This window comes from Euprymna scolopes, chromosome 10 (assembly GCF_053919585.1).
Source record: "Euprymna scolopes isolate OS-2025 chromosome 10, ASM5391958v1, whole genome shotgun sequence".
In the NCBI taxonomy this organism is placed as follows: Eukaryota; Metazoa; Mollusca; class Cephalopoda; order Sepiida; family Sepiolidae; genus Euprymna; species Euprymna scolopes.
In genome coordinates this window covers 120189575-120201955 of record NC_136491.1, presented here as the reverse complement: position 1 = coordinate 120201955, position 12381 = coordinate 120189575, and the positions used below count along the sequence as shown (strand labels likewise).

The 12381-nt window shown below is 32.5% G+C and overlaps 1 protein-coding gene across 1 annotated transcript; it reads left to right on the top strand.

The window, feature by feature from the left end:
* Positions 1 to 440: 440 nt before the first annotated feature.
* Positions 441 to 12356, top strand: LOC145286255 (oligosaccharyltransferase complex subunit ostc-like). Its single transcript, XM_080135077.1, has 4 exons — positions 441 to 633; positions 4771 to 4844; positions 8644 to 8861; positions 12289 to 12356. The coding sequence occupies exons 1-4, from the start codon at positions 495 to 497 to the stop codon at positions 12305 to 12307; spliced, it is 450 nt and encodes a 149-aa protein (XP_079991203.1). The 5' UTR covers positions 441 to 494; the 3' UTR covers positions 12308 to 12356.
* Positions 12357 to 12381: the final 25 nt, after the last annotated feature.

Sequence of the window (12381 nt, the reverse complement as noted above, 5' to 3'; positions counted from 1 at the left end):
TAGAAAAGAAAAATACTACTTCAAGGTCAATAACTAGCCAGCGGTAATTGTTAGATGAATATATTCCGACCTAGAAAACGGCAATTCTTCATCCTTTGTCAGAAATATCGCTCATAGAACTAGAGGACAAAATAAAGAAAGCGAAAGTTACGAGGCTGCCAGAGTAAACCCAAAGTCTACTTTTTACTTTACTTTCCTTATTCATAATGTTTTAATGCATTTTTTTCAGAAGACTAACTCTTCCACAAACATTTACCTCCACAATTGAACTCCAGGAAATTAAGACAATGGGTGTGTGTGTGTGTGTGTGTGTGTGTGTATTTTGTTTGTTTGTTTTTTTGCTTATGTCAAAGTAAAGACTCCCGGACAATACCGGAAAGATACAGCTATTATCTTATTCAGAGAGTTATGTCCCTTGAGTCTCAACTTCCGGTCGGTGACGTTACGTGTCATTCCTTCCTTTTCTCCTCTTTCCACATCAACAACATTGAAAGATGGAGTCAATCTATGCTATGCCGTTTAATTTTCTAGTTTGTCCACATTTAAAATTGAAAAGGCCAACATGGCTTAAACAGCCCTCAGCAATGTTTATGTTCGTTTTAGTCTTACTTTCGTATTTCATGGTGACAGGTGGTGAGTATATTTATTCAACTCCAGCGTTCATTTTGTGTGTCGGCATTTTTTCGTCTTGCCTTTATTGACACGTAATACTAAAACCGGTTCACCTTTTTTGCCTCTTTAATACAACAGAGGCATAAAAAAAAATGTTTCTTTTTGGTTTAGAAGCACAATTGAACCATAATACTCGACTTTTGCCCAATGAACTTTAATTCTAGCCAGAAATTATTTTTATTCGATAAATTCATTGCTTCAAAGTCACTAAAATTTCGAAAGCTTCGACGTAAACACCGTTTCAAATAGTACCCACCCCTTACTATTATTATTTATTTATTTATTTATTATTAAAAAGAAAAATTAGTGCCTGTTTATGTTTTTTTTTTCCTGGGTCCATGCGAAATTAACAATTTTAAAATCTTTAATCTTTTAAGTAGAAATTCTAACTTGAATTATTATTTTTTTTAAGTCCACTATTATTTGTGTTTCTAGATCAGAAAAGAACCGTATTTTCCGATCTCGCTCGTTTTCGCTTAAATAAAATATACGGAATTTTATTTTTATTTACTAAATTTTTTTTGTTTATTTTGCAATATTTTTGAACAAATTTTGGGTCGTTGTACAAAGGCGACAAATCAAACAAGGGAGATAAATCGTGAAACAAGTGATATATTTTTTTTTATTAAGTGAAAGTACAGAATAGTTACAAAACATCCTCCCCCTCTCCATGTTAAGAATGGCTTTGTAAATGTTATTATCTTAGACTTTACAATTGCAGACGTTTAAGAATTGCCCCCCCCCCCACTTCTAAATTCCACAATTTACATTTTTTTTTCACGTTTTCTCACCGATTACAAACTTTAAGATTACAAAAAAAAACAAAAACAAAAACAAAAAAAAACGATAGTGATCCGGATCCGGACGTAAATAATAACGTTATTATTTAAAAAAAAAAAAACATTCTTAACATGTGAGGGGAGGATGTTTTGTACCTATGTTGTACTTTAACCTTACAGTTGAATAAAACACATATCATAGAACTTTAATTAAACTTGGAAATACGATTAAAAAAATAGCGCGGATCACTCTCTGCACTAGCACGAAAAAAACATTTAGAAAAAAAAAATTATGACTTTTATCGTCGGGGATCAGTTTTCAATTATAACATTCTACTAGATTGAACACTCACATTGGTGCCATCTCTCTCACGTGACCGGTGAATATTCCCGTCTAAAAAAAAAAAAAAGGGTTAGGGTAAATTTTTAAGAAGTTTTGTCTGTGCATCCAGTGTAACAAATTATTATACGTAAAATTTTTCAAAAAATCCATTCTTGGAGTAACCATTTCAATTTTTTACCAAATTCTTAAAGAAAAAGTTTTTTTTTTTTTTCACAATTTATGGTGCTAGTGCACTTATTGATCCGCGCTATTTTTAAATAGTATTTTCAAGTTTAATTAAAGTTTTATGATGTCTGTTTTTATTAAATTTTAGTAAATAAGGTTAAAGTACAGAATAGGTACAAAACACCCTCCCGCTCCCCATGTTAAGAATGGCTTTCGAAATAACGTTATTATTTCAGCACGGATCAATAGTACGCAATTTCTTATAATTGGGATTCTTTCAAACGAGACGACGTGGTTGAAAGAGGAGGTGGAAGGAGAAAAGTTTCCTTTCTCACCCCTTTTTTTAGATGGGAATATTCACCGGTTACGTGAGAGTTGCAATATTTTTTCTCGGTGATGATGGTCACCAAGTAAGTGTACAATTTAGTAGAACGTTATAATTGAAAACTCATCCCCAACGATAAAAGTCATAAGAAATATTCTTTTTTCAATTTCTTTTTAATCTGAAAGTTGTAACCGACAAGATTAACGTGGAAAAAGAAAACAAAAGTGTAAATTGTGGAATTTAGATGGGGGGGGGGAGATCTCCTAAACGTCTGCCATTTCCAGTTTTCGTAAATTTATATAAAAAATATTTTTTTAAATAAAAAAAAAAAACAGTAGGTGCTTGTGACAAGCACCACTGCTTGTTTAGGCCTATAAAAAAAATTTTTTTCAAGAAAAATCTTTAAAAATCTATATGATGTACATACCTGTCACCGCACGAAGATGTCATATTCCGACAACTATAAAGATGGGGATAATAGTCCGCAAATAAATATATAAAAATAAACAAATTACTCATCTCAAAACAATTCCAATCTTTTTCTATCTATATATATAAAAGGCAAAACGGCTGCGAATGTTTATGTATATCCAAGAAAGGCTTTTTTCGTGGGGGTTCTCGACAAGGTAACTATTTTGGAGAACTTTCCTTATACTTCCTAGATTATAATCTCTCAGATTCGAAAACGAACGTCGTCTCTATCTTTGGTAAATGTTACCTTATGCTACAACAGAACACCGACCATTCTAATTTGTTTTTTAGGGGTATTCGAGGTCGCTGACAACGAATCTGATACTCAAACCTGCCGCAAATTTACCGTTTGCATGGTATGAACCCCGAGACCTTGGGACTATTTTGACCTAAACATGATGAGACGACAACTATAGAAGGCAGTAATTACTTGAATACCCCTAAAAAACCAAATTGGAATGGTTGGTGTTCTGTTGTAGCATAAGGTAAAATTTACCCTATCTTTATTTTGATCGACTTTTAAAAAAATCCCTGGTTTCTAGTGTTTGTCTTTTTCATATAAAAGCGAAACTGATCGAAGCAAATGCGTCAGCCTGGCCTTTCCAACTGGGACGTCTAGAAGGCAATCAGCTTTGATCAAGATGGGGGGGGGGGTTTCATACCAGACAATTGCTATTCATTAGAGTTTCCCCCCCCTTTTTTTTTTTTTTTTTTTTTTGAGGGGAGCTGGTTTTCCCCAACATCGTGGGGAAACAAATGAATAAAACGGCAGAAAGCCAGATGTTCATTTCTGGCCTGCATGAACTCATTCGCTTAACTATCCATTTCTGCAAGTCAACTTTTTGATTGACATCGCTAAATTTGAATGCTTTTCACTTCCTGTCGCGTCATGGTGTAGCGGTAAGATGTCAGGTTTTCTTTCACTTTCTTTTCCGCTTTTGCGTCACGGGTTTGAGCCTGCCTGCCTACTACCGCTTATTTATTTATTGTTTTTTGCTCTAAACACACTTACAAACACCCGGGCACCCAAGCTAGTTAAATAATATATACCATTTGGTACGGACCCAATAACGAATCTTTTAACTGTATCTTCAGTAATTACTGCCTTCTATAGTTGTCGTCTCATCATGTTTAGGTCAACTAATCCTCTGATTGACTTTGGGTAGGACCGAAAACGCTATCTTCAGACAGTAAAGATTCAACGTCTCTATCCACTGCGCCATATATAAAAATATACAAATTACACATCTCAAAAGAATTCCAATAATTAAATAATATTTTAATGCTTTTATTCAGTTCTAAAAGAACTAGTGTCGAGTTTGTAAATTAAACCAATATCAACATTGTCGGCAAGAACATGTTACCTTTGGAGAGTCAATAATGTCTCAAAAAAATCCTATATTAAACAAAATACTGATAGAAACTTACTGAATAAATGTTACGATAACACTTAGGTGGATTTTTTATTAGTATTTTGTTCATTTTTTTTTTAGTTTTGAGCCATTATTGATTCTCAGAGGACTGCATATTCGAGTTTGGCCATGTTGACGGTTTAACCTACTAACTTGGTTTGTTGAATTTTATGAAATGTCAACATTCATGGGTGATTATGCCAAAATGCCATGGAGTTGGAGTAACGTGTATGTGCTAGCAGAATTGGAAAGTCAAGTTTAAATATGGTCCTAAAATTTTGTATCCGTTACTTCCCTTTTATGAAATAAAATGAAGCCTGATCTAAAAATCTGCAAGAATATTTAAAAGTAATTGACTGCGATTATGTGCTCTTTTATGCTATATAAAAAAAATAAAACTTATCTTCTAACTGAGAAATATGCTAAAATAGCTTTCTTTTTAATAGGTATTCCTTTGGTATCCAGCAGCCCAGGAGTTTCCTTCAGAGAAATTCTGTAGCAGCGATCTGTACTCCCTGTCTTCTCTCTTTTGTATTCTTTTACAAATAATATTTCCTGTTAATTTTAAAACCATTTCTAATTTATATTTTTTTTTTTATTCAGGTCTCATTTATGATGTGATTGTTGAGCCTCCCAGTATTGGTTCAACAACAGATGAAAGAGGAAATACAAAGCCTGTGAGTATTTTCATTTTTATTGTGTATATACTAGCATGGATACCCAGCATTGCCAGGATCGACATGAAGTTCGGTTTGGCCACACCTGCTATACTCAGAATATTGACCAGGTGTTCATTATTATATGTCAACTCCATCGTTACCCCAACAAAAATTTCAAAAATAAAAGAACGAATGAAAACATGAAAATGTAACCCTCCCTCTCCTTCCCGAAACAAGCAGAAGTATGTGACAAACTCTTCACCAGATATTTCAGCAGAAGGGATACGAAGAGAAGCTATTCTCCAGATATTGAGCACCTCTTTATGACTATATTCCAGTTTAAGTGAATTTCTTTTATGCTCCCTCAGTTTAGAAAGATTTGTTTTTACAGTTTGTTGCAACAAAAACAAACTGTAAATTCAGTTTCGAAAATACCAAAATATAATTTGTGTTAACCGAAATACACGTTTTTATGTTATAAAAATGAGTTATGATTTATTGTGTTATTAAAAGAAAAAAACAAAATTACGATGTCAAAAAAATGGGAAGAAAAAAAAAACTGGTAAAAAAACGTAAATGAAAGTTTTTTTGTTTTTTTTTGTTTTTGTTTTAAATAAAGAATCATAGTTGAAGTGGATTGTTTGTTTATTTTAAAATAAAAATCGACTTGATCAAAACGTTTATTGCGAAATCACGGAAATTATTTTATTTAAACTAATTCCAAAAATAATGCTTGGAAGTTTGTGTGAATTATTTTTAGTTTGATTATCCGCCGAAAAAGAAAACAAAATCAAAAAGAAGAAAGTTAGCATCCAAGGGAAATAACTCAAAACTCAAATAACTACAAACTGTTTTATAAAAAAATCAAGGTTGGTAAAAATAAATTCAATTAAATATGTTATCAATATAAATCAAATTTAATTAATAAACTTAAATAGAACACTAAAAACAATTCTCTCATTATAAACAATAACTAACGCACCGCTATTTAATAAATCGATTTCCCTTAATGTATATATATATTATTCCTTAATTGGAATTCATTTTTTGAGATGAGCATTATATATTAATTAATTTTTATTTCGGACTATTAGTCTCATCTTTATTAGTTGTTGTTTTTTGATCTTTTTATTGGTTTGTTTATTCACAACGTTTCGGCCAACTATTCCTCTGGCCTTCGTCAGGTGGTAACTTAATGTAATATAAAAATGACGTCATCTCTCAATCGTCTATTTTACACGAATCATACTATATATAGGAATGAATGAAGCGTTATAGTAATGGACCTTTTGTATATATTAATCAAATTGACAAACAAACAAAGAAACAAACAGACAGAAATACGAATTTATATAGATATTTCTATTGGCCTTCTTTTTTTTTTTTTTTTTCCTAAGAAACTATTGAGCCAATCAAACTGAAATTTTCTATGGACCTTTATGAAAAATTGCAGCAAGCTAAATATTATGGTATCCATTCATGCATAGTTAGTGATTATTAAAGATTAGTATTTCATGCAAAATGAGCTCAAATTTAACCATGTTCAACCATCAATTTGGCATAAAGCGTTTATTTGAAGTCGATGGTTTGTAACTTTTCTCCATTTTTAAATGGCTAAAAAGTCTAGGATTTGCAATTTCTATATGTTGCACTCAATTTTTTTTAATCCAAAACTGTATTGTATAATACTATTACTACCAAACGCTCATTCTGGTAAATACTGTGATAAAAAACTCTTTCAGATTTTAATAAAATAAAATTTTATGAACATTTGTACTCTTACAAGAAAAATTTTATCTTCAGTTTAACATCTGTTTTACATGCTGGCATGTGTTGAATGACTTTTAGACACTGATTTCCAAACTTGCTTATCTCTTATTTAGGAATTTCCACAGCATCGCTCCAGTTTCTGCTGTTGCTTACAACTCTCTCTCGAATGTTTGCTTTCAGTTTGTTTTTGGTCTTTGTCTTTTTTCATAAGGGGTCTACCAAAGTACTTGATTAGCAATTCTCTCTGGATCAAATTTAGGACATGTCTGAGCAAGCCTAGATGTCTTTTGCAGATTATTGACTATACCACCTGTTGGTTAGTGTGGTCTCTGACTTTTTGGTTGGTAGTTTGAGTGTACCATTTGATCCATAGAATCTTTGCACGGCACTTGGTATTAAACGCTTCTAATTTCCTCTCTTGAGATGACAAGTTTCATTTTCATATAGAAGTGTGGACAAAATGTTGTTATAAAATCTTATCTCTGACCAAGTCTGTATTTATTCCTTTTTCTCTCAAAGCCATTCTTATTTCCTCCCATGTTTTCCTTGCCTCACCTGTTAACTGATCCTGCTATCTCAACTGTTCAACATCTATTAACCCAAAAACTCTTATCCATTCTTTCAACAATGCCAAAGTCTCCTTTTCTGCACACATCTGCCTGTACTTCTTCCACTAAGGTCATGAAAATATTGAACACAATATTATATAAACATTTAATGACTATTTTTTTTTTTATTATTATTATTATTACTAGAATAGGAAATGGAATTTCTGAAATTTATTTGTATACATTTTATCAAAAAAAAAAAAAAAATGAAATATGTAGGAAATTTATTTGTTTAACACTAACCAAAGGAAGTGTTTATCAGGCATGTGTGGACAGTGTGATGTATGAAAATAAAACCTAAACAGTGAGGGTTGAGGACATGTGTTGCATGAAAAGAAATGACATGAGAATGATATGATGAATATGTAATGCAAGTTTTAAGGACAGATAATCTTGGAGGAAAGTTAAATCTGGACAATATATGGATATGTGAGCAGAAAAGGAGACTTCAATGGTATGCCCACATTGAAAGAATGGATGAGAGCTTTGTTAGTAGATATAGAACAGTTAAGCTAGCAGGTCTAGTTCACAGAGGAAATGATAAAATGGATTTGAAAGAAAGGGCTACACAAAAACCTGGTCATAAATGGGTTAGTTTAATTTATTAAAGCCGTCCAACACGTCAGCATGTAAAATGAATGTTACATTTCATTTTGAACAAAAGGAGTGAGTTCCTAACATGTACTAAAATAAGTTGTATATTTATTCTTTTATTTCATATCTAGTGTTATTTTCATGGCAAGTGCTCATCTGAACTCCAATCTATGGTCGTCCTTGCCAAACATTCACAAAAAAAAACCCCACTCCACTAGCTACAACCACTATTAACAATTTCCCCCACTTTCTATCTGTGTCTAAATCTAAATGCAGATTCCATGAACAAAGCTTCTTTCCTAGAACTGCACGCCTGTGGAACACTATTCCACTGGCCTGCTTACCTGCCAATTACAATATTGTAGCCTTCAAGTCCAATGTAAACAAGTTCTTGAGCCATCTCCTTAAATCCAAATGTTACCCAATCTACAGTATTAATGATCACTTCACTACCACCTTACATTCATTAACCCTTATCCTCAAGTGGTCTTCGGGCCTTGATAAGTGACTCCTTTGTAAAAAAAAAAAAAAGATATGGAGAAAGCTAGTTTATTTGAGCCATCTGTATCTATAAATTATTATTTATAAATAAGTGCTTGCAGATATTGTCTGGTATTGCATGACCCATGTAGGTGTTAATTTGTACAAAAAAATTCTGTTCTTTTAATTTATACTAGTCGTATTTGTTTTGTTGAGTGTTATGGTCATATTTTGTGTTGGGAATTCTGCTGCTGCTGATGATAAAATTCTAAAATGCTATTTTGTTTTTTAGATTCAAATATCAATTGCATATAATATTGTATTTCTCCCCAAAACATAAACGTTTTCTCTTTATCTATTTTCAGGTGGCTTTCATGCCTTACAGAGTGAATGGTCAATACATCATGGAAGGTCTAGCATCAAGCTTCCTGTTCACTCTCGGCGGTCTTGGATTTGTGATTCTTGACCAAACGAATAAACCCAGTCTTCCTCGTCTCAACCGAGTGCTCTTGTTCTGCGTTGCCTTCATCACCATTCTCGTTTCGTTCTTTATGTGCAGAGTGTTTATGAGAATGAAATTGCCGTAAGTAAAAGAAAATTTTTCAACTAGATTCTTGTCCAGAATTCCACCTATATTAAAAAAATAACAAATAAAAAGTCTGTATGATGTATGTACCCATGACTAAACGAAAATATATGAAAAAAATTACATAAATTGATCAAATAGTTTTATTTTTAACTAAGAAAGTCAAATTTTATGAGTTAGAGAGGAGCAACTGTCTCATGCACCATCTTGAAAATAATCTTAAGAAACAAAGGATATAACTCAACAATAATTTAAACTTGTAAGATTTTTATTGTAATGTCTACAAATTCTCATTAATCGCTTAAAAATGATTTTCTTTATAAAATTAAACTACTTGATCAGTTTATATGATTTTTGGAATATGATGTTTTCGTTATATCATGAATATGTACATCATACAGATTTTTCTTTATTTTTGCTTTTTAATATAGGTAGATTTCTAGACTAAAAATCTCCAACAACTTTTGAAATATGGTAGAAAATATGTGGAGAGTATCTTTTTATATATATACTAGCATTTCAGCCTGGCGTTGGCCGGGTGTTTGGAGGTGTATGTTGAGCAAAAAAAAATGTGGTAGTAGGAAGGCAGGCTTAAACTTGTACCGTGAAGGAGGAAAAGAATGGGAAAAAATGATGTCTTTGCTGTTACGACCACCATCAAACCAGGAGTGATGTAGGTTTAAATTAAGGCTAGACAATCGAAAAGAGGGAATGACTTTTGAAAATATCGGCAAAAAAAGCAACCCCTCTCTTTAGAAAAGTGCCCAGTTGAGGGTGAAGAAATTAATGTCTTCAGCCAATTTTTCGTCTGTAGGGTCGAGCTTTAAATGATACTGATCTTGTGAAAATCTGTCGCCTCCATCAAAAGTTTTAGGCAAACATACATACATAGATTTATATATTGATAGGTCAAATTTTCGACCCAAACAGATTAAAAAGCTTGCCTTATCTCTGAATAGCCTTTATGTAAAATTTCAAATGTTTAGACTAGAAATTTTCTGAGTAATTTGGTAGAGACCGCAGAGGTAAATTTTTTTTTTTAATTTGACCCCTTAACATTTATTGTTTTGGGCTCAAATCCAGTTATTAAGTTAGATCCATGTCCAAGGAACGTATATCTAAAATTTCAATTGTTTAGACCTAAAATTGGTGGAGGAGTTTGGTAGAGTTTTCAAAGGTCAAATCATTGAACTTTAACCCCTTAACAGCCAAATAATTGACAGCGTTATTATGTAGGGAAATGTACACAGACATACAGACATGTTCACTTTTCTAGATATACTAGCATTTCAGCCCAGTGTTGCCCAGGTGTTTGGAGGTGTATGTTGAGCAAAAAAAAAAACAAAAGGTCTATTTTTTTAACTTTGACCCCTATTATGACCCTTTAACATTTATTGTTTTTATTGTTCGAGTCTGTAGACTTAAAATTGGCAGTTATTGCGTATGGAAACGTTCACACACACACACACATATATATATTTTAAACTGAAACATGTAATCTATATAATTAATGTTGTAACCACACGTCCGTATATAAACATAAACCCATAACAGCGTAAACAAATAAACACAAATCGCTACTTTTGCAGAATTTGACCTGCGGACTGAAATATTAGCGTTATTATTTAGAAATTATTATTTAACATGGGAAGGGTGGGGGATGTTTTGCAACTATTCTGTATTACAACTGTACTTACAACCTATTGACAACCATAAGAACAATTTAAATGGTGATTTCCCCACCGCCTTTTTTTAATTTATTCTCCATTTTTTAATACACCTTTCTTAAAAACATCCATACATTTTCTTCCACACTACCAACATAAATACATAACCCTGAAAATGTTTTTTTTTAAATTGCGTTACAAATAAATAATCACTGCGACAATAAAACATTGTTTTACTGTGTATGTTTTCAGCATCCCAATTTTTTTTTCGTTTAAATTATCCAAATAAACATTTGTTAATACGTTCTGCTTTTTTTTTTTTTTTTTTTTGTGAAAATATTTAACCGATAAACTCTTAAAGTCCTGGTCACATAACACTAAAATTAACAGGAAATAGTAATCATACACCAAGTATGATATCGGCAAGTTGAAATGCAAACTGTTTGTTTAAACTTGCCGACATATTTCTATTACTTCTGTGTATGCGCAGATTCAAAGGTAACTTGAATTTTTTTTTTTTTTTTTTTTACATGGAGTTCACCACTTATCAAGGCCCAATGGCCACTCAGGGATAAGGGTTATTGTGTGTACAGTAATCAAAGGGATAGTGTAGCAATAGTATTGGAGAATTGGTAAGGTGTCATTACTTAGGGGGGGGGGGCGGTTCATCAGGAATTTGTTTATGTTGGACTTGAAGACATCCAGGTTGAAGTCGGGAGGGAAACAGGCAAGCAGAACAGAGTTTCACAGGCGTGCAGTTCTAAGAAAGAAGCTTTGTTCATGGTATCTACATTTTGATTTAGGCACAGATAGGGAGTGGGGAAAATTATTGACGGTGGTTTCAGCTAGTCGGGTGTTTTTTGAGAAAGATTGGCGAGGGGGGGACCAGAGAATGGAGCTCAGACGAGCACCTGCCATGGAAATAACGATAGAACAATGACAGGCTCGCTATGTCTCTTCTGTAGGAAAGAGGTTGCAGGGTAGAGAAAAGTGGTTTAATTTTAAATCTTATCTATCTGATGATACCTCTAACAGTAGGAAACACAGCTGCAGTGCTAAATGTTTCGGTTCTAACTCGACCCATATCTTTTTTTTTTTTTTTTCTTTTTTGGAATCAGTGCAATAGAGAATTGGTTCTGTAATAAATATGAAATCTACATAATTATAACTGGGCATGGTCGGGTGCCTCTACTATGGCTGTTAAATGAATGAGTTATCAAACATTGGCATAAGTAACATGGCCGCACACACTAGTAAAATGCATGGATTGGTACAAACAATAAATATAGCATAAGTTAAAAATTTTTTTAATTTTAAATTAAATGAAGGTGCCCAGTTACATACCCTGTTGCCTAGAATACATATTCCATAAGATCGTTTTAAAAATGTATTAATAGAACTCAAAATTTGATGTAGAGAATTTTTTTTTTTTTTAATTAAAATTTTTGTCGGGTGGGCACACCCACTAAAAATTATGTGTCCATGTTACTCCATTTTTTTTTTAGGATACATATTCCCAAATTCATAATGATCCAATACTTACTCTTTCTGTGTGCGCATGTATGTATGTGCATATCCTCTTCTAGTGAGAAGCATTTAGCTTTAAAATATAACCTGAAGAGGTTTCTCCTCTTTCTAGAACTCTTCTCGACTTATTTTCTCTCTATATATATGTGTGTGTGTAATCATATTTAACTTTATAATAGATGTGGTTGAATTAAATGTTTTTCTAATAGATTTTTTTTTTTCTCTTTCAGAGGATACCTGGTGGCTTAAAAGAATTTTGTCATTTCATTTTATAAAAAAATAAAATTTACGTTTCTAATTTCTGTGTCGTGTTTATTTAATAA

Bases quoted from the DNA above. Each gene is read 5' to 3' on its own strand.
- LOC145286255 (XM_080135077.1), top strand. From the start codon at position 495: ATGGAGTCAATCTATGCTATGCCGTTTAATTTTCTAGTTTGTCCACAT. The intron at 634-4,770 runs GTGAGTATATTT...TTTTTTATTCAG, and splicing joins GTATTTCATGGTGACAGGTG to GTCTCATTTATGATGTGATT. The intron at 4,845-8,643 runs GTGAGTATTTTC...ATCTATTTTCAG, and splicing joins AAAGAGGAAATACAAAGCCT to GTGGCTTTCATGCCTTACAG.